Source organism: Cryptomeria japonica, chromosome 3 (assembly GCF_030272615.1).
Source record: "Cryptomeria japonica chromosome 3, Sugi_1.0, whole genome shotgun sequence".
Classification (NCBI taxonomy): domain Eukaryota; kingdom Viridiplantae; phylum Streptophyta; class Pinopsida; order Cupressales; family Cupressaceae; genus Cryptomeria; species Cryptomeria japonica.
The window spans coordinates 809,193,843-809,216,361 of record NC_081407.1 but is presented as its reverse complement, the minus strand read 5'-3'; the positions used below and the strand labels follow the sequence as shown (position 1 = coordinate 809,216,361).

Sequence of the window (22,519 nt, the reverse complement as noted above, 5' to 3'; positions counted from 1 at the left end):
TCTTCGTGGTCTCCCGGTCCGCACCATTTGCACAAATATTGTGTGGCCTCTCCCTTCGGGCAGTCTCGAGCGAAGTGCCTGCACTGGCTGCACGCTCTGCATTGTACCATCGGTCGACCTTTGGAGTCGTATTGGATCCGGTTCCTTGTGTTGTTATTGTTGTTTTGTCCTCCCCACCGGTTATCTTGGTAGCCTCCCGAGGTTGCATTGTTGTTTGCTTGTTGGCCCGTACCCGCTGGTGCGGACGTTGTGGCCTGCTTCGTGAACAACACCTGGTTCATTTGCATATTCCGGGTTTTCATGTTATATGGGCACTCCTTGGTGGAGTGTCCCATCACTTGGCAAATCTCGCAAAATGCCTTCTTCGGGCAAGTACCCTTTGTGTGCCCCTCCTCTTTGCACTCAGTGCACCATATGTCTCCTTCGATCCAACCGGTGCTTCTCATTGTTTTGAATTCCCTCCTCGTTCGCTCCATGTCTTTCTGGAGTGCTTGCACCCGTTTGGCAGCCTCGCTGTCGCTGCTGCTTTCCTGTGGCGAATCATCCTCCTCGGACGAGCTATCCTTCTTCTTCTTTTTCTTCGATGTAATGTCCCCGATATAATTAAATAATAAATTTAATTACTTTATTGTAAGGCCCCAAACTTAATAATAAATATTTCGGGCCCTTTTATTTAATTAGACTAGGTAAGTCTTAGTTGGATGCGTCAGCCCATTTTTAACCCTTTGGGAAGTTTTCCAGAGCCCATATATATGGCCGAGTTAGTCTTTGTCATGGGGAGGTATGCGATTTGGTATTTTCTCTTGTTTGTTGGAGTTTTGTTACTCGCCATTTCGGAGGTGAAAGACCCTCCCTATTTGGTATTTGCAGTTTCGGTGAGGCTCACCGCTCACCCTATTCTGCCATTGTAATCGTTCCGGATTTGGCAAATCTTGAATTTTATCATTGTTTACTTCTACAGCTGTGTCTCTGTTAATCTGGTTCTCCGGGAAGTCACCACACAAGCTCACCGTACCTCTGCACCACCAAAAGACCTTGTCACCTCCGTACGGCCTCCTTTCAGCCACACCGCACACCTTCCCCACCACCGTACGGCCCTCTTGTGCCCCACCGTACGGTCTGTTTGGCATCACCGTACGGCGCCTCCCTCACTTCCCCGTACGGCACTCACACCAAACACTCCTTCCTCTCCATCGCATGCCCTCCACCCCACACCACCATACGACTTCCCTTCACCGTGCAGACACCCAACCTCACACCACTGTACGGCCTCTCCACCGTACAACAGCCCCCTCCACTCCACTTCCTACGGCCTTGCTGATGCACCACCGTATGGCCAATGTTGAATAGTTTGGGAACATTACATTCGATGTCTTGGTCTCGCTCTTGAGATCCATCGCTCTATTGTATGCGTCTTCGTACGATGTAGGTGGAACGATTTTCATCTTCTTTTGGAGGGAATGCTTTAGTCCCTCCACGAACCATCGCTTTTTCAACCCATCTGCTGGTTGACTCTCCATTTTTCCCAATAGTTCTTTCAGCCGTCGACTATAGGCTCGGACAGTCTCATTCTTGTTCTGCTTCGTTCCATAGATCTCGACGACTATTTCGTTGTCATCTCTCAGGAGGCAGAACTCTATCCCAAACTCCTTCAAGTCAGGCCATGTGCCGACTTTGGCCTTGTCCATATCTGAGTACCAGTCTATGGCCACTCCTCTCAAGGTTGCTGGGAATTGTGTTACCCATTCGTCTTGGTCGGTAACACCGTTCGCTGACCATATGGTTTCGCAATTTCGACAATGGCGGACGGGATCTTCCTTCCCGTCGCCATTGAACTTCGGCAGTTTCTGTTTACTCCCCATCGATGGGGGTCGTCTTCCTGGAGGTGGCTGTGGCTGTGTCTGGGCCCCTGCTCCGGTCCCTCCGGTGCCGATGGTGTGTCCTGCGTGGGTGATTGGAGGTACGGTGTTTTGCCTGCCGAGTGTGGCACCTACCGTACAGTTATCCTCCCCTTCGTTGTCACCCGCGCCCACTCCTGGCTCCCTTTGGTGATCCTCACTTTGTGGTGTAAGGGATAAGTTTCTGAACCAATCCCGGTTCTCTTTGACTAGATCTCTCCTTAACCTTGTTTCCTCCAGAAACTCTTCGTGGCTCCGCACCCTACGGTGTTCTGGCGACATGTAGAAATTTCCGTTGGCTTCTGCACCCTCCATGACATCTCCTTGGTTCCCCTCGGGCCACCCTTCGGTAGGTCGTCCTTTGGCCAGTTGCCTCAGCATCCGTCTACGTTCTACTTGCTGCTCCAGAATCAAGGCCCTTTGCGCGGCTTCCCACTCGTCCGTTTCTGCTTTTTTATTTCTATCTTTATTTAATATATAGGGCATAAATCACTTCCGTACATGGCAAGCACACGCCATGTACAAAAAAAAACTTTTATTATTTTTCCTTTCTGCCACAATTTATCTCAACATTGTGCCGGGATTATTACAGGGTTCAATTTCCCCTTCGCCTCTTGCCATCACGCTCTGCGTCCCACGATGATTGTTCCGTTTGCGTGTCGTTGGCCTCTAGGTTAATCTCACCGACGGGTAGGCCCATCATGTCCGTGCGCCATCCGTGTCTTCTGTTCCCGAGTACGTCTAGGCAACGGCGCCAAATGTTTACCCTCTAGGGTGAATAACTTAAAGCACACAGATAAAACACGTAATGCAGAATAATAATGCCAAAGATATCAGATGCAATATAAGAGATGTTATTCCCTTCATAACCGTCTTCCCCTTACAAGTTACATTCGGAAGTATATAAAGATACCGAGGGGTGCAAGCGCCAACAGTCGCACCGCAACGACCACCCCTCGGTTGCCAACTAACCAAAACAATTACACATAATTAACTAGTCTTATGTTTGTGTACAATAATGCCGCTAACATGCCCTAAGTGTCAATCTAAAGGGCATAAGGGATAGGAGTGTTCAAAGAACAAAGATCAAGAAGGAGATTGAGATTGCACAAAGAAGGAGGTCCTCAAATAAGTGAGCAACCTTTGATAGAAACAGAGGAGAAATACCAAGAAGACTAGAGTGATAGGTCAAAGGAGGGAGAGGAAGCCCCACCAATAAAAGAGTCGTAAGGAGTCAAGGAAAATCAGAAGAGAGAATAGGAACTTGCTGAGCTCCTTGATAAAGGTTTTAAACTCCTGGAAGACAACATGGAAAATTCCTACTCCGATGAGCAAGCTCAAGGGAAGGGTGCAGTATCCTCAAAGATGGAATATGAAAGTGAATATGAGGATGAAGGAGAGATTTTGGAAGAAAGGATGTTAGATAAAAAACAGTCGAAATTGAAGGGCAAAAAGGGAAAAGAGCTAGGAAGACAAACAAGAAGAGGCTAGAATTTGCAAAAAACACGAAGTGGCAGATGAAACTGAGGTCAAGGAAGGGTGTATCTCTTCTTGGGTTGCCATGAGGTCAATAATTTGGAATGTTAGGGGCATTAAACAAAAGGCGCATGGTCAAGCGCCAAATTGACCAAGTGAGTCTAGGCTTAGTTATGTTACAAGAAAAAAATTTGGTAGAGGAAGAGAGTGAAAAGCTAATGCGGAAGTGGAAACAATGTGAAGGGGTATTTTAGGCATCTAGAGGAGCTTCCGGAGGATTTGGTACAATTTGGAACCCATTAAGGCTGAAAGGGGAGCTGATAGTGGCCAACAAACATTGGTAGTTAGTGAAGTTTAAGGTGATAAGTGTGAATGAAGTGTTCTTCATGGTAAACATTTATGGACCAATGGAGACTCGCAACAAAAAGGAGGTTTGGACTCAGATCAATGATATAATTCAAGACACATAGGGGTCAAAGGTGATGGTTGTAGGGGACTTCAATCCCACATTCAGCAATTAGGAGACGGGGGAATGGCATACACTTCCCAAGTGCAGAAAGACTTTGAGGGTTTTGTAGAACTAAATTCTTTGAAGGATGTGGTGCCGGAAAAAGACATTTTCACATGGACAAATAGAAGGAGAAGCTTCATGAATATTGCAAAGACTGGACAGTTTCATCCTAACAGGGGAATGGGATTCCTTTTCTGCATTGTATGAAACAAGTTTTCTGCCATGGACTAGTTCGAACTACTTCCTTGTCCAACTCACGATTTCTCCAGATCAGGTCCCTCAACAATGTCCCTTCAAATTTGAAAACATATGGCTCAGATGAGAACTTGAAATACAATATAGCTCAATGGTGGTATGAGGCACTTGTCCAAGAAGGGTACAGCCTCTACTAATTTGCAAAAGGTTGGCCTACACCAAAAAACAGTTGCAAGAGTGGAATAGAGTGCACTTCAAGAACTTTTTCGCAGAGAAAGAGAGGTTTGAGTAGGAGCTGTCAACACTAAATAAAAAAGTCATCACAAATGGTATGCAGGTTGAAGATTTTGAACATGAAAGAGACCTCAAAATGGAATACTATAAGATATTGTCAAGAGATGAGACTTTCTAGAGGCAGCAATCAAGAGAAACTTGGCTTAGGGAAGGGTAAGAAACACTAAATTTCTTTCATCTCTTCTCCAAGGAAAAGAGAAGCAAGAATAGTATCTCAGCAATAACCAATGAGAAAGGAGTAGTATGAAATGCAGAGGTAAACAAGGAGGTAGTTAGATTCTTCAAAGATCTTCTCAACACGGAGAACCCTCTAACATGATTGAAAGGAATATTTTGCTGGGCAACATCCTAAAAGTGATAACACCAGAAGCAAATAAGAAATTATATAGGAAAGTAAATGAGGAGGAAGTTCAAAAAGTCACATTCCAACTTAACACCTCCCTAAGCAAATACAAAGATCTTCTCAACAAATGTGGAAATGACAAAGAATCACAACAAATTAATCGCAGATTCACATACAACTTGCCTTGGTGAAAATCCAAAATAGGATGAAGAACTCTACCTCTAGAGCGCAAATACACTTTGTTACACTATCAAGAGGCTGGCTAAATATGTTTACAATGCCCACACAACATCAATGAACCCATACAACAGTTTTGGAGTTTCTACTACACCTTCAATGCACTTTCACTTCCAACAAACATTCAGTAATCTTGAAGATGAACCACCACTATCATCCAAGGACAGCCAACCACTTCTCAAGTCTGGTATGGAAAAAAATGAACTTCCTATAGCTTTCCAAACTCAAAAAATTAGAAACCCAATAGACCAAATGGAAGATCAAATGCTTAAACTCTTCTTATTCTTAACATTGTTTGTAGGAGAATAAGTGCATTAATTTTGCTATTAAAAGTTTGGTAATCGTCCCTTGCAAGTGGTAACTTGCCAAAGTAAATTTTCTAGGTCATTTTGATTGAAGACTTCCCAAAAATGCCTTCCATGATCATCCTGACCATTATCACAAACCCTTTTCATTGGTACATTGGTGAATTCACTCTCCAAGCCCTTTATTGACACCCCAATGAATTGGAACACTGAAACCAATGCTTCAATTGACTCTGGATGTGGATTTTTGGATAACAACTCCCTAACGAAGAGTGTTTCAGTCCCTAAAAGCTCTCAAATTGTTTGGATTGTCAAGCTGTAATGTCCCAAATCCGCAGTCTATAAAAAAAAACATATAATCAATGCAATTCCACATTTGTTTGTGATATGAATGATTGATCTAAAGTGTAGTTTAGCAAATTCTCTAATGGTTACTTGTTATCCATAAGTCAATTCCATATTTAGTTCCTAATGAGATCAAGAGGACTAGATGCAATAGGATGCCCGTAGCGCTTGTCAGGCCCAAGAGCGGTACACTCCCCCTTGGCCCAACTGACGGCAAACCTTTAGTCATTCGCAGTGGGTGGCCTACCTGACAGAGGCCTAGTTCCTACTATCCTTGTTGCTCTATTCTTCATAAATCTCACTGGGTTTTGGATATGCAATTGCCTCATTCATCATCATGATAATATCTTAATCCATTCCTGCTAGTCCTTAATCGAACAATGCCATTTATTCTCAATTTGTAGTTGTGATTCATTCATTAGTTAATTGAGCATATGGAGATTCGTTCATACACATTGTATACCCATATATATATATATATATATATATATATATATTATGCGTTAATGTATTATATTAATATCCATTATATTAATCTCCATTTATATATAAATGTATTTTTGCCACATCTATGTATATGCAACGTATTGAATTAATAACTACATATATTTATGTACTAATGAATTGATTGAATATCTATCTATATGTATGTAACCCTACTGATTTATGTAAATCCTACTAATTTATGAAACCCTACTGCCAAAATAAACAAAGGCGGGTAAGTGTCTTACCTGCGTCCCTTGCCTCTTTTTTTCCTTTGTCGCTATCCTTCACACCCCCCCTTTCCTCCTCACGGTGTGCCCTTTAATACCTGCGGGGGGGAACATGTTGGAGCGGACCCATCCAAGGGTCGTGGCCGCTGAAGGAATGGTGAGTAGTGGTGACTGTTGGAGTCACCGCTCCCTGTTTGACCCGCACTTCATCTCGGCTCCTTAGACTAGTCTTCATCGCATTTTATTAAATGCTTTCGTTGAGAAGTGATACGCTCTTCCTTAGTGTGGTTAAGGTGAGCGTTAATTGTAGTATCATAAATAATTTATATTGTATATCGGTTCTATTAATGATATTGTATTAATATGATATTATTCCAAATAATAATTATAATGTATTTATGTTATATTTTATATTTATTAAATAACACGTTATATGGTAAATGTAATATTATATTATATATCAATGTATCTATTTTATGTCTATTTAATTAATAATATTTTATGGTAAAGCTTCTTTAATAGTTAATATTAATGATTGAAATATGAACGCTACATTAAAATAAAACAAGAAGTCATCTCAGATTAGGTTACAATAATGGTAGGAATTAATTACAACCATCACATCTATCCAACAAACTAATTGATTATTGTCATTAGTTAATGCAATCGGTGTGGTCAATCCTTAACCATGCTCGATATCATCCTTAGATGGAAATCAATAATCAATACTTATTGTTTCAATGGCAACATATTCTCCGTAACTGTCTGTCCCAATCCGACATGAAGACTCTGTATTTAACCCACGAATGGTGTCTGTATCTGCTGATTCCCCCATGGCATACTATTATCGATGATGCTCGTGCTAGAGGAATCAGGTATATTATCACTGTCACATGGTATGACTGTGTATTCGGCTGTCTCTTCTACAACTTCGTCTCTTTCAGAGACTTCACGAAGTTGTTCCTTTGCGTCAGAGACTACATAATTAACTCCTATGAATACTCCACCCACTTTTAGGTGCCCTTCACGTTTGTTCCTTGATTATTGTCCACTTCCACCTTGTCGTATTCACACTACTTCTAATACCCTAATCCGTTATTCATTTAATAATTTTGGACATTCTTGGGTATGATATTGTATTAAAATAATATTTAATATTGATATGATTAATATTATTTTTATATTAATGAATGATTAATATTACTATTAACATCAATAATTAATTACCTAATAAATGATAATTTATTATTATGATTAAGAATCACAAAATCTATTATTAATTACATCACCAGGATGTGGGGTTATGATAACCCTCTCACTTTAGAGGAAAATTGTGAAGTCTCATAAATGAGACGTTTTTCCAATATTATTAAATGTTTTAATTGTCGTATTTATTTAATCACAATAATCCAGTGTCCAAAGAGGGGTTATGACACAAGCCCACATGCAAACTCAAGATTCTTTCCCAACATTGCTTGACAATACCCAAACCCACACATTCTTCATGCATATGCAAACCAATCATGGACACTAACCTGCCTTGTATGATCGCAAAATCACACTATCATTGTTGGAGTAATTAGGAATTTAGGACACATTTATCTAATTATTTATTAATTAGGTCCTTTATTACTTTTTCACTTAAGCTAAACTTAGGTGCTTATTTTTATCTAGAGTTATTTTAGTTGTAGTTGAGCTTAATTTAGCTCCTACTTTGCATTGCTTTAGTTCTCCTAATTTTAGTGTTAGGGTTTTGCATCTAGGATTTCATTCATCCTTTATAAGAATTCATTCATTCATTGTAATTGTATCTTCAATATTCTAATCAATCAATTGTGCAATAATACAAAATTCTCTGGTTGTATCATCAACTTCTACAACCATAACTTAAAGGAAAAAGAGCTCTCACCCTTTTAGGTGTCAACTTGACCTCATGCTTTGCATTTTTTTGAAATATATATGCGTTCTTTCTTGTGATAGCCTTGTACTTTGTTGTGTATGCTTCCCTTTAACATGCTGTTCTGTAGAAAATATTTTGTCATTGATGTTTGTTTTGGACATCCTTTAGCTAAGTGTTGTTTTATGTCAGCATTATCTAGCTGTCTGTGTTTGATCGTTTCAAACTCTACTTATCTGAGCTTTTTGTTCAGCTTGTTCCCTGAGTTTGTATGACTACAAGTGGCAATATTTTTTCAGTATATTTTTTTTTGATTGTAATGGCAGAGATGTCTGGAATCCTGTGTGTTTTCAGTTGTTCTGTTTGGGTAGTGTGTTCAGAACAGTTATATTTCATCTTGTCAGGGCAGTTACACCATTTGTGGAAGCCCAGTTGGAATTGTTTTTCAGATTATGCAGTGTGACTGAGACAAAGCGCTTTATATTATGCAGTTGGAATTGACACTTGTTAGTTGCGCAGTGTAAACTGTAACTGTTCTGCAGTTCTCAGGCTTTTGAATGTTTTTTTTTCAGTAACTGTCAAACCCAGCTGTAAGGTGTTTTGGTGATTTTGATGCCTGCATCGATATTTTCTTTGGATCGGGTGTATCGAAGCTAGACATGTGTGCTATCATTTCTTAATAGATAACGTAGCGTAGTTTTGTCAAAAATTTCGATGGTTTCAGGTTTGAATGTAGCGTGAAATATAGTTGATGCCAAGTTCATTCTTAATCACGCCATAGAGGATCATGCCAAGTTAGATTTTCTTGTGTGGCGGTTTTTTTTTTTAAAAACGGTTTTCTGTGTTGGTGGATAGAGCCAGATGAATTCGAAAAAGTTGGTATTTTTTTTCAGAATGGACAGTGCAGCAGAAGTGGGTGTGCGTTTTCATTATCATTATGTGAATTTGCTGATTTTCTGCAGGTACGGTCATTGATTATGTTCTTGGTTAGGAAAAAGTCAGTTTTTGAAACACATTGATTAAAAAAATGGAGAAATATGGCTGTTGAATGGGGCATTTTCAGAACTTTATCTTTTTGGTTTGTGAAGTCTTGGCTGGGTGAAATTGTGGAAATGACTTGAGTATTGTGAGTGTAGTTTTTATGAAATGATTATCAATCAGCAAGATGATATCTGGAAGTTTTGGAAGATGAAGTGCGTAGTACTCTTCTGTGTGTGTGATTTTATGTGAAAGAACGCGCTTCAGATGGTTTTTGCAGACCTTTATGCTGCTGTGTGCTGAATGTGGTTAAGTGCCAAAAACTCACAGTGAAAGTAAGCAGTGTGTTAGTTTTATCGACGGATGTTATAATGTCTTGGATCGAGTGAAAATCAAATTTCTTTTTGAGACATTGGAAATATTCAGCTAAAATTGATTGTGTTTGATAGCTCATTCTGCAGAAATCTGAAGGTTGTATAAATCTGAGCTCTGTATTGTTATTCCATGTCGACTCATAAAGACATGTTCTTTTCTGTATTCAAACCTTCTGTAGTTGATTTTCTTTTATGTATCAGAGGTTGAAGCCTCAGTAAGTTGGAGTTGAAGCTCCTATTGCATAGAGTAGGTGCTCTTGAGAGTTGATGCTCTATTTTGTAACTGGGTAGGTGCCCAATGTTCTGAAGTATTTTAAGCCGTGGTTTTTTACCTGAAAGGGTTTCCCACATGATATATATTTGTGTTTCTGTCTCTGTGTTTTCATTTTTCAGTCTGTGGGCTTTAAATTTTTATCATCTAAAGTACTGATTCACCCCCCCCTATCAGTACTTTCTGTTTTCTTTTCATGTTCTAGATGCATTTGAGAGTAAGTCCCATGAAGAGCCTATTCATGTTCTAGATGCATTTGAGAGTAAGTCCCATGAAGAGCCTATTCATGTGGATATTGCCTCTTTTCAACTAGGGAATCAAATCTTCTAATATCACTAATTATAATTGCAATATTGGATCTATCAATATTAGAATTCACAAAGAAACTCTTGCCATTTAACCAAATCTTGTACTAATTATATCTTCTAAACTAAATAGTATCCCTCATGCAAATAGGGACTACCAAAAATACATCACTTACATGATACATCAAATGGTGGAACATCAGCAATTACTTTATCTTTGCGCCCTGGATGTAGACAAATGTGAACTTGTGTTGCTTGATTACCTTCATATCTACTCCATGCTGCAACCACCCCAAAGGGCATCTTCATGGGTGATTCACAACCTTCAAATATAATATACTATGTTACTCCGAGTTTCCAGGACGGGGATGGCAAGGGACGGCGCGACGAGTTTCCAGGATGGCAAAGGGGATGGCTATATAAAATATAGAAAATTTAAAATATATAGGGAAATTTTAAATGTTCATATGAAAAATAGATAAAACCCCAAACTTGGACTCGGCAAGGCTGACTCGGCTTGTGAGTCGGCTCGGACTCGGCAATGACTAGGCAAAATAAGAAAACCCTTGAAATTTAGAGATTTTTAATGATTTAAAACTTGTTTCATACACCCATTATTGAATTAAGCTTAAAGACACTATAACATCATCAAATAGAAGCTAATTTGATCACATACATAAACATACATCCATCACATGCGTAGAAATGTAAATTGTAGCTGAAGGAATTAGAAAACATAGATATATAGAGTTATAAATGTTGTCCAATGTATATAAAATCCATGACTTCAAATGTTCCCAAGCATATATGTAATTGTAAAGTGTAAACAAAAACAAGTCTATGGCTTAGGCTCTGGCTCAGCCTCGTGTATCTGCCTCCTAGCAAGGTGTCTAAGGTAGGTCCTGGATGACTGAGTAGCCATAGTCTTTACCTGTGATGTGCCAATCTGAGTAGCCATAGGTGTTGTGCCTGATCGTGCTCTATCCTCCTCCTTTGCCATAGCCACAGCCTCAGCCTCTTTGTCTGCCTGGCCAATCCCTTTCAGGGTTATAAGAAAGGGAAATGGCAAAAAAAATCATTAAAAAATGTTATTTTTTTTTGTTTTTTTGACTGCACTTTTTTAAGTGACGCCGGTCGGATCACGACCCTTGGACTCGGCGAGTCAAGGAGTGACTCGCTGACTCGCGAGTCAGATGAGTCACGCCCCCCAACCCGTCCAAGCCCAGGTCAGGGTCACCCGGCCCGCTGACTCGCGTGACTCGCCGCGAGTCACAGAACTCTGGTATATATACATTATATTCATATGAAAACATGGATAAAGTAGGTATATGTACATTATAACCTCAACATACCACATTTGTGTTCAAAATTCATTGTCAATACTCAATATGCATTCATAATTCAGATTTCATTGTGAATACTCAATATGCATTCATAATTGAAAATACATTGTCAATATGCCAACACTTGTTTGCATGTAGTTCATTGTTTCTTTCTGGTTGGAGGATATTTTGATAGCCTTTCATTTCTATTATGACCTACAACTGCTTCTTTATGCACTACAAAGTTTTGGGTGTTTGTGAAATTCTATACCAAGCTATTATTCATATTTCTGAGTGCTTTTGGCTATGATTCAGACCTGTTTACCTTTCATAATTGTGAAAAGTCCTATATTGCAGATCTGCAACCACTTTTTTACGCACTACCGAGTTCTAAGTGTTTGTGAAATTTATTACCAGGCTGCTGCTCATTATTTTTAAGTGCTTTTGGAAGAGATTCGGACATTTTTACCCATCATATTAGTGAAAATCCAGTTTTACAGACCTATAATAAAATTAAAAAATGTTTTTTTTGAGCATTTGAGTCTTTTCTTTATTTTAAATATGCTGGTAAAAGGGGGACGGCTGGCCGTCCCTAGGATGGTTAGGGGACGGGGGGACGACCCCCAACCATATTAGGGACAGGGGGACATCCCCTTTGAGAATCACTACCGTCCCCAAGTTTCCGGGACGTTTCCCACAAATTTTGCAATTTTGGGGACAGTGAAGGGACGTCCCCTAGCCATCCCCAAGTCCCCGAAATGTCCCTGGTACAGGCACGGGGGATTTTAGCTTGGGGACGGGTCCCTGGGTTACATAGATAATATACAAACCGGATTGGAAAAAAACACGACTTGATTGTGAACAAAGTAAGAAAAAACATCAATTTTATCTTGGCATGGAAACAACTGGATGAACTCTTCCTCTCCATAAGAGATATCACCCATTTTTAGAATTCCCTTTTCGGGTGTAGTACATTATAGTTTTCATCCTTTACCTGAGGCTTTATTAACTTGTATGCCTCTTTCCAAATAAATGACATTCTTATCCTTACCCCTTTGTTAAGAGACAAGCCACTTTTCTATGCAAAACTTTTCACTTTTCCCAATGGTCACTGGATAGGCATTATGACAAACGGTTTGTATGCATTCTGTTTACAGAGTTTTCTGATTGCAAGGTTTAATGAAACTTGTTTGTAATGTCCCCTTCCTAATTTGCCTTAGAATTGCAATTGCAACAAATTAGGGTTAGGGTTACATCTTACCAAGTAAAATAACTCTTTAAATAATGTGATCTTGAATTTGAATCCTGATTCTCAATTAGAGTCTGATTTGTATGTGGGATCTCAATCATATAAGATATGGAATAAGGAGGCATGGTAGGGTGCCTTAATCATGCAATCCCTCTCCATTCTTCCATGGCTGGAGAACTTTGAGTTTATCAACAATCCCTCAATGTAGGGGATGGAAGGGATATTGCAATAGGGTGCCCTTAGCCATTCTCTCCCTTTTGAGTTGCAATAGGATACCCTAATAGCTGTTCTCTCCCTATTTGCCACTGTAGTAGGGTGCCCTATTGTTGTTCTCCCTTAATTGTCGATATTTGACAGACTATTACAGTATTATTATGTATATTTTAATATTTATTAGTATATAACAGAGATGTGCAATAAATTCATATATTAAACTAAATAATCTCTGCATTATCATAGTGGATTGGACTATTAACAAATTATATTCTGATCTGATTATTTGTAAAGCATTCAGTATGTTGTATTCTTCTTTGCTGTTTAATTGCTATTTATTCTCTTCTTCGATGCTGATTACTTTTCTTATTCCATTAATTGGTTACTCTTTTTATACCTTCATATCTCATTGAGGAGAGACATCCTGGAAAGAGATATCCATTCAAACAGGTCATGTCTCCTCATTGCTGTCTTATTATTCAAATCAGATCTGCACTTTTAATTATTCATTACAATGCTTATTTTCTATTCCCCAAGTTGATCTCCCTTGGATGTATTCCTCAAATGAAATTTTCTCCCCTTTGTATCATCCCATGTGAGGGAGAATCACACCTCTTCATCATATCTGCCCTATGCAAGCATTAGAACCTTTAATAATTATCACCCTTTGAAAGAGTTACAAACTTACAACCCTTCATCATTTTTACCCATTCCTTTCTACTTCCATTAATCCCTCCTTGTTTCACATGCTCCCTAATTTCTTATTCACCCCCCATCCTCCTTTCAAATGAGGTTCTCTTCTCCCTTTTATATTTCATTTTTGGGGGAGTCACAACTTTTCATTTAATTCCTTTTGACCATTCATTAAACTTAACTAAATTTTAATTATATTTTAATTTTGATCTTCATTTTATTCTTTTGTATTTTAATTTTATTATTATTTATAACGAAATCCTATACAAAGAGGGCATTGCATTGTCCAATGATTTTTGAAAGATTATTGGCATTATAAAATCATCTATAAACTTAAGACATTATATCAAACTCTTGGCGTGTATTCCATTAACTGAAATTAGTACATTAACAGAATTAATTTATATCGCTGCTCAGAAATCGCAGAAATTCATTTGTTTCTGACCTTTTTTAGCTATAACATTCATTTGCCAATCTGCTGCTCATAGTGTTCCATGGCTAAGGACTGAAATGTTGCCATTTGACTCAAGATAGCTTCTTTTATCCTAAAATCCTCTTCTAGAAGTCTGTGTAGCTTCCATGTGTGCCTTTATGAAAGCTGGCAACCAACATAATGGTCTTCAATCCTCATGAAATGCACCCAAAAATGCCACAGTTTATGTGGTTAGGACTGCCACGGCCAGTAATGGCCTTCCTCATGCCCTTAACATTGGAAACTCATCACAATCAGCAACATGAAACTTGCACCTATCCAATGAGAAGTCTCATGCCCAGCAAGTATAACACTTGTGCCCAACAAAAGAGATTAATCACGCCAAACAAGGATGATAACTTCAATCACCCTCTCTCCTCCAAACACTCGCGTCCTTCAACACACTACTCGCCCAGCGATTAGAAATCTTATATCAAAATACAAGGGTTGTTGATGTCCAGTAGAGAAAAATATCCAGCAACTTTAACTCACGTCTAGCATTCCGCTTTGTCATTCATCATGAAATGGCATCTATATCTTCTCCTAGAAACTTGTGTCAATACTTACAAATATTTCAATAATTTGTCTTGCCTAGAAGACTTCATAAATGGCAAATCTTTAATGGGTAAATTTTTGTATGAAACCTGTGTGATTCGACTTGCAATCAGCTAGGGCTGATCTTTCACTACCAAAACTGATTCCCTTAGGGTTTGCTCCAACAAGACACTTAAACTCCACAAAAGAGAGAAAAAACAACAAGCATGTCCTAATGAGCTTTCAAAGCTTCTTTTTATATTTTCCCAGGGAACATTCCCAAAGGGACCATATAATTTCCTGTTTAAATTTTTTCATTAAAGCACCTTTATAAAGTGATGTTTAATATAGCTCTCTTTATTCACTTAGTCACTTTATAAAATTAGTTTAAGTCATCTGTAAAATTTTCTTAATTGGACAACTTTATTTAATTTTGGACACTGTAATATATTGTTTTTATGTTTTAGTTTAGTGATTTAATTTTTTAAACTTAATTGTATTTTCTTTGTTGTTTATAATTTATTTTATATTTTATATTCAATTAGGTTGATAACATCTATTTTGCCTCCAACACAATCCTTTGTGAAGGTTAAGAGGCACTTTCTAGCAGAGTCATTAGCCAAGTTTGGTCCATATGGAGGCAATCAACATTGAAAAGGAAACCACTACTAAGTTGATGGTCTTAGATAAAACTTGTTGAGATTGTGTATAGTATCTCCTTAGTTTAAATAAGCCTATTTTGCATAATATCCATTATATTGACATCAATAAATATTATTTGGGAGAGATATACGATAGCATTGACTCAATGATTGAGAAGATGAAGACTATCATAAAGAGAAAGAGCAAGCCCTTGAAAATAATTTCCTTAAACATTTTTAGAAAATTATTTTTGAGAGGTGGAACACAATGACCACCTTGCTACATTTTCCTACCTTAGTATTGAGTCCAAAATATTATAGTGCTTAGATACTTTCTATGTTGACGTAAGTTGCACTATAGAGATTTCAACGTCACAAGTGGTATAAGACAATATTTTGTAGACCCTCACTTGATCTAATTTGTATGATGTATTTACAAGTGAGTTTATTGATTTTGTACACTCTAATGATCAAAGTATTGAAACTCTTCGTGAGAAGTTTAAGAAGGATGTTTATAGTTGGTGGTACTTCCATGGCTAAGCATTACCACACGTAAATCCTCTCACAACCAAACTTTTATTTGCAAGTTTGTTTTGTTATTTTTTATCAAAAGGTGAAAATCTAATATTTTCAAAAATGTCCTTTTGGGCTGCTGTCCCTGAAATGTGTTTCATTGCCCCTCACTGCCCCTCTAGAAATGCCATGGAATGTAGGTTAAGACATATTTTGTGTCTATATATGGTATTTGCACTTGTTATGAATGCATTAAAAGTAAGAACCTGAGCCTGTGAATTTTTTTGACCCTCGAGCACACCATGATTATTTTTGTTTATTTTTTATGAAAGCTAAGATTGTATGCTACAGTATTTTAAAATATCTAATTATATGTAAATGTGATGTGCACATGAATCTGACTGCCCGTTTTTCTGTTTGCTTTGCGTATTCAGCTGAAATGTCAAAATGTTCACCAGCTCCTTCAAGAATGCTTTCTATGTATGCTCCTGTTATCCATTGTTTAAAGGTAATATGTGTCTTATTTTAAGACATTTATCGATACATTATTCGACTATTAATTTCCTTTTCCACTCCAGATGTTTGATTGAATATTCTTAATAGATTGTAAAACCTTTCTGTTAATTATGATTGTTGCCAGGTCCAGCCAGAAAAATTGAATATTATTATTGGTTCTGGTGGAAAAACTGTGAGAAATATCATCGAAGAGAGTGGAGTATATCACATTGATACGGAAACAAATGGTTTGGTATGTTAGAAAATAAATGTAGATGTTGAGAGTATTGATTCATTGGTTTGTTGTTCCTTTGTAATGTGCATTCTTGCAGGTAAAAATTATTGCCAAGGACATGCAATGCTTGGAGAAGGCAAAAAATAAGATTAATGGATTGATAATGATACCTACTGTGGGCGACATTTTCAGGTCTTCCTATCTTTCCAGTTTATCCTAAATGAGGCTGAAACTTATGCACAATGCTTCAGCAACTTTATGATATAAATTCCTTATTGAAATCCTTGATCTCATCTTTTGGGAATTTACTAGTAATAAATGAGTAGAAGTTATTTCCTGTTAAATGAATCCCTAATCTTTGAACACAAGCAAATTCCTTAGATATGTGTTATTCTCTTTTTTCCAAAGAGCCATTTATGCATTCTTATACACATTTTAATGATAGTTCAATTCTATCACTACATAATCCAAAAAATGAAGCAAGTACACATATTATACTGTGCTATGAGAATATAGAGAGCTTTCTGAGTTGAGACTCAGTGAGTATTTACCAAGTCTTCTAAAGAAATCAGGAAAGCATTAAACAATTAGGAAAAACCATTAATAACACTTCTTACATAGTATATTTTAAAAATACATATGGTCTCTGGCCAAGCTTTTGTTGAGTCTTTTACCCAAGTTCAAGACTGAGTCAAGAATCAAGATTTATCCAAGACCATGCATTGTGCGACCCACTCTCTTTGATCGTGTCTAAGAATTTTCTCCATTTTGTTGCATGATACTATTTTTGGAGAGCTGTCAGGAATTCCCTTCAATATTATTTCTCTCCCTTCATGTTGGAAGCATATCTCCCGATTTGGACTATCCATGGTAAATCGTCCCAACGAGTTTATCCATGGCATGCCCAAAATGATGTCATTCTCCAGGTTTACTACAAAGAAGTTTCTTGTGATGGTATGTCCTCCCAGGGTGACTTCCAATTGGGGTATAACTTTAGTGCATTTGTCTATGACTCCGTTGCCCATGATCACTTCAAAACCTCCAAACTCTTGGGTTTTTAGTCTTCTCTTTGCTGCTAAATGTTTGCTGATAAAATCATGTGAAGCTCCGGTGTCTACTAATGCGATTACTTTCTGTCCCTTGATAATCCCTTTGAGTTTGAAACATCTATTCTCATTTCCTTGAGTGATGACTGCCAGGGTACTGGGTATGTTGTTTTCAAACCTGGTTCTTTTATAGGGTCTTCCCTCATCCTGTATTTCCTCGGTGTTATTTAACTGTCCTCTTTTACACTCATGGCCTCTCACCCATGGGATCTTGCATTTGAAACATAGCCCTTTCTCCCTAAGTTCATCTCTTTCCTTGCATTGGTGATTATAACTCCAAGGTTTTTTGCACAAGTGACAAGGCTTTTCCCGGCGGCCCCTCTGGGGTCCCTCATTCCTATGCAGAGTTTTGGTTGAGGTATTCTTGGGGGCCCTAAATTCAACCATCCTAGTTTTCTTAATGGCTTCTCCTAAGTTTTGTGGTTCCAGGGGTTTAACAAAATTCCTAATGGGGTCCTTCAGGCCTTCTAAGAACATGTAGGTAAGTCTTTTTTGGGATAGGTCGAGGACCATTACTAACAAGTTTTGGAATTGATCTATATAATCTTCAATGGTCCCTGCTTGCTTAAGGTGTGTTAGCTCTTGGAAGTACCATTCAGAGTCTTTCTGGTCGAAACGGCTGATGAGCCTCTGGGTAAACTCATTGTAGGTGGAGGCATTTTTATGTCCTAGGGTGATGAGACCGTTATGCCACCAATTATGGGCAGTTCCAGTTAAGTGTAGTATGGCAAATTTTATAGCATCTCCTTCGGTCATGGGATTGTATGAAAGGTAGGTATCTAGTTTTTGTACCCAGGCTTGAGCAACATCCTTCCCTGATTCGTCAAAACAGGGTAGGGACATTTTGTTGACTTTAGCTCTGAGGTCTTTACCCATAGGTTTCTTTTTCCTACTTTCATTAGTCTTGGACTCACAGAAGTCCCTGAAGGATACCACCCTCTGAACTTCTGGTTCCAATCTAGCATAAATTTGGGCGATTTCTTCCACCCCAAGTGTGGCTGGTTCCTCCTCCTCCCTCTCATGTTCTTCCCTAGGGAGAAATTCGGGAATTGTTTGCCTAGAACTCTGAGGTGATCGTTCGTTGTCTGCGTGATTAGAGTGTGTTTCTCTTCTAGGGTTTGTCATATCTCTATTGTTGTTGTTGGTGCTTTGGAGGATTAACTGGCTCATTCTCTCAAACTTCTCATTGGTTTGTTCCATGAAGATCTGGAACTGTTTGGCCAATTGATCAGCCATTGCTTTTGCTCCTTTCTTCCTCTAATAGGTGATCACAAACTAAGAACCTTTCCCACAGGATGGTAGGATTATGCTCTGATACCACTGTAATGTCCTTGCTAATTAGAGATCTCAGGCCTGCAAAACAGATTGTTAGAACACAACATATATATATATAAATCATTTTAATTTACGATCTATTTTTAACACTTAATTAGCATGATCATAATTTTCATCTAATAAAAAGGATACGAATGCCATACGAAAGTATGTCCTTAGGCGGCTGTGAAGTTCGCCTTCTTGGAACCCCTTGGTTCCAAGCCCTTCAAGAAATCGAAGTTGAGTTCGAATCCTGTCTTGGGTGTAACCTTTCACACCCAAGCCCTTCAAGGAAGACCCTTGTCTATTCCTTGCCTTGGGTGATGCCTTCATCATCCAAGTCCTCAGAGGGGACCGGCCAGATCCGTCTCTTCTTAGTTGATGTTTAATCAACTAAGCCCTATATATGCATATCAACTTTCAGTATATACTGCCCTAGGGTTTATCAAAAAAAACCCTTCCTTAGACTAAGGGAGTTTCCTCCCTATAGCCTCCCTCATGTGAATACTTTTATATTACATTTTGCTTCCTTATTACAATTTCTATATAACCTTATGTACATAGCCCTGAATTCACATATATTATATATTTATAAAAATGTTCATTACCATTACCTATTTGTATTCTTTAACATGCATTTCTACTATCCTGATTTGTATTCGTTTATTTTGTGTATATTAACATTCCTTAACATTTAATAACCCTTCCTTACATATGCGTACAATAAGTTCCCATTTAACTCTACTAAATTAATCCTATATTCCTCCCTACACATACTACATGTCATTGCCTATTTTAATACATATATATATATATGTTAATACATTTAAACCTTCTCTATATCCCTGGATATATTTATACCATCCTTACCTATTTATACCTTTATATTCATTTACATGTTAATTATTCTTATTACCTATTTTATCATATACAAGTAGACCTCTTACCTGTCTGACCGCAGCGCCTCCTCTTTTCCTTCACCCGTATCTGCGCTCCCCTCCTTCCTCCTATTTCCGAAAGCTTGCATTTGATGGGTTAAATACCCGTGGAGTAGATGTGTCTTCCACGGGCACCCTCCTGTGGGAACGGTGGTGACGGTTCGCAGCCTAAGCTGCGGCTACCGTCACACCATTTTCCTTCCAAAGGAAGGGGTGTGGCGGTAGACGCAGCCTGGGCTGCATTTCCCATCCCACCGCTTCCCGCGGGGGGGTGGGGCCTTATTACGATAGCACTTTATTAAAGTGCGTGACATTAATATTAATAATCATTCGAGCTTATTAAGTGCATAAACTTTATTAATATTTAATAATCATTAAATATATTAAATGAATTAATCCTATTTAAATATTTAATAATTATTTAATTTCTTAATCCTATATATAATAATCACCTTGATTATTATTAAATATTAATATACCTTAAACATTTAATTAAATTAAATTAATTAAGTATCAATGTTAACATTATTACCTTATTTGGTAATTGATTTGTCTTTTATTTATTTATATTTTTCAAAAAGAAACCTTACGTCATGCGATGCGATGGGAATATCACAAATATCTTTATCGACTATTCTATGGACAAACACCATTCATCAAACATATTTGTTCCTTGAATAAAAAATATTACTTCGTCTTCAAAATTCTTAACCTTTCATGTGAAATGAACTAATCATAGTTTTGATTGATTTTTTTTTTCTAAATTCCTTTCTTTCTGTGTGCAAAGAAAAGAATGATAGAAAGTATGGATTAAATATATCACGAAATATACCTCAACACAACATAAATACTTATGCAAAGAAATGCTTTTTGGGCAAGAAAACTCCACCAGAAAAAAAAATAGGAACTGTTTTATTTCTTTCAGAATACTCAGATCTTTTCGAGTTCAGATAAATGAAATACCATGTCAACACAAAAAATTCCATCTATTCTGGTTAAGGACCAGTCTCATGGATTTTAATTGACTATTGTATGGATAAAGACAATTGCCAAACATATTTGCTACCAAAATAGGAAACTAAAGTACTTTGTCTTTACAATTTGTACTTTTTGTGTGAAAGAAACTCACTATATATTTCATCAGATGAAAATATTAAACTCCTTTCTCTGTGTGTGCTAGGAAAAGAATTATAGAAAAGATTGCATAAAAATATCACAAAGCATACAGTGTACACCCACACATAACAGAAATATGTACGTGGAACACTTTTCGGGGTAGAAAACTCTGCAAAAACATTAGGAGCTATTTTAATTTCTTTTGCAACCTTTTTTTGACAAAGATATAAATTTGTTCATTGTGGAAAATTAGATTGCAACACTAGATTTACAGGAAATTCTACGATAGGGTCATTTGTTCCTGATTACATTGTCTATATTGTCCAAAATGGGTGTCAAGGATGACTTAAGATTGCTTTTTTCTCAGTTTCTTGGTTCACTACTAGGTGGACCATTTTTATGTCAGTGCCATTGAATTGCTGTTCTTCCCCTGCTGAATGACACTGAGAAAATGTCCTAACTGTTGTCTTCATTGATGTGCAATTCTTTGGCTCTAGAATATTATTGCCTGGACGAAATCCAAATAATAGGCATGGTTTTTTGACCTGTCAGTTCATTCTCATTTTGATTTTCGGTAAGATAGTTCTACCTGAAAGTGGAACTTAATCTTTCTTATCACAAAGATGCTTAGCTGCATCAAATTCATGTTTTCTCCCACAGCTATAAATATTATTTAGCAATCAAGTAGAAACATAAAGAAACACCAGCACAAACATAATTCTCTTGCAGCAAACATGAAGCTATACATTGCAATAAACTGATGATAGATTGATTGATGAGTTGCAACCTGAATACAATCTGAGACTCATCAATTAGTGCCATTTACTTGCAGCCTTTGGAAGTACCCTTAATTGCTAACACAATAATGATTACATCAACATAATAACACTTTGATCTTCAAAATATATAAAAGAAATATTGAAATCATATTTACATGACTTGGACCCAGCTCAGACTTGGCCAGCTGATTTTAGACTTAGACTTGGATTTGGTACTTAGACTCGGCAAATTATAAAAGAATGAAAGATAGAGACTTTGTAAGGATTTAATTCTTTTACTGTGCACCCTGCAATAAACAAACTTAAAATTATAATGAAGTAGGAGCTCCTTTGATCACATACACGAGTCTACATCATTCAAATGAGTACAAAAGTGGATTTGAGCTGAAGGCAACAATATTTTTAACTATATAAATATACTGAGTGTAAAAACCTCTGGATTATGATATCCATGGCATCAAAAACAAAATTGACAACATGGAGTGATGAATAATGGTAAAATGGAGCCTGTATCTGTGAAGTCTTGCACTTGTATCTTAGGCAAGGCTTCAATTTTGTTGCAACTATAGTAACATTACTTGGTATTGGGATTGATCCAACAAACCAAAAGTATAAATGTAATTCAATTACTTAGAGTTTAATTGGTTAAAAACTGAGAAAAAATTATTTTATTTTGCTTTTCAATCTAGTGTGGCCGAAAATGATTTTTATTTGATATTTTTTAAAACTAGAATGGGGTGTTTTGGATTTGCAGCCT

At 37.6% G+C, this 22,519-nt stretch overlaps 1 protein-coding gene across 2 annotated transcripts in view; it reads left to right on the top strand.

Annotated features, from left to right (window-relative positions):
• Positions 1-22,519, top strand: part of LOC131054346 (probable polyribonucleotide nucleotidyltransferase 1, chloroplastic) — a 264,974-nt gene that overhangs the window by 223,915 nt on the left and 18,540 nt on the right. For both annotated transcript variants that reach the window (XM_059218603.1, XM_059218602.1), the window contains 3 exons: positions 16,214-16,287; positions 16,420-16,527; positions 16,607-16,701. In XM_059218603.1, coding sequence (XP_059074586.1) covers positions 16,214-16,287; positions 16,420-16,527; positions 16,607-16,701 — 277 coding nt within the window. The remainder of the gene's footprint in view (positions 1-16,213; positions 16,288-16,419; positions 16,528-16,606; positions 16,702-22,519) is intronic.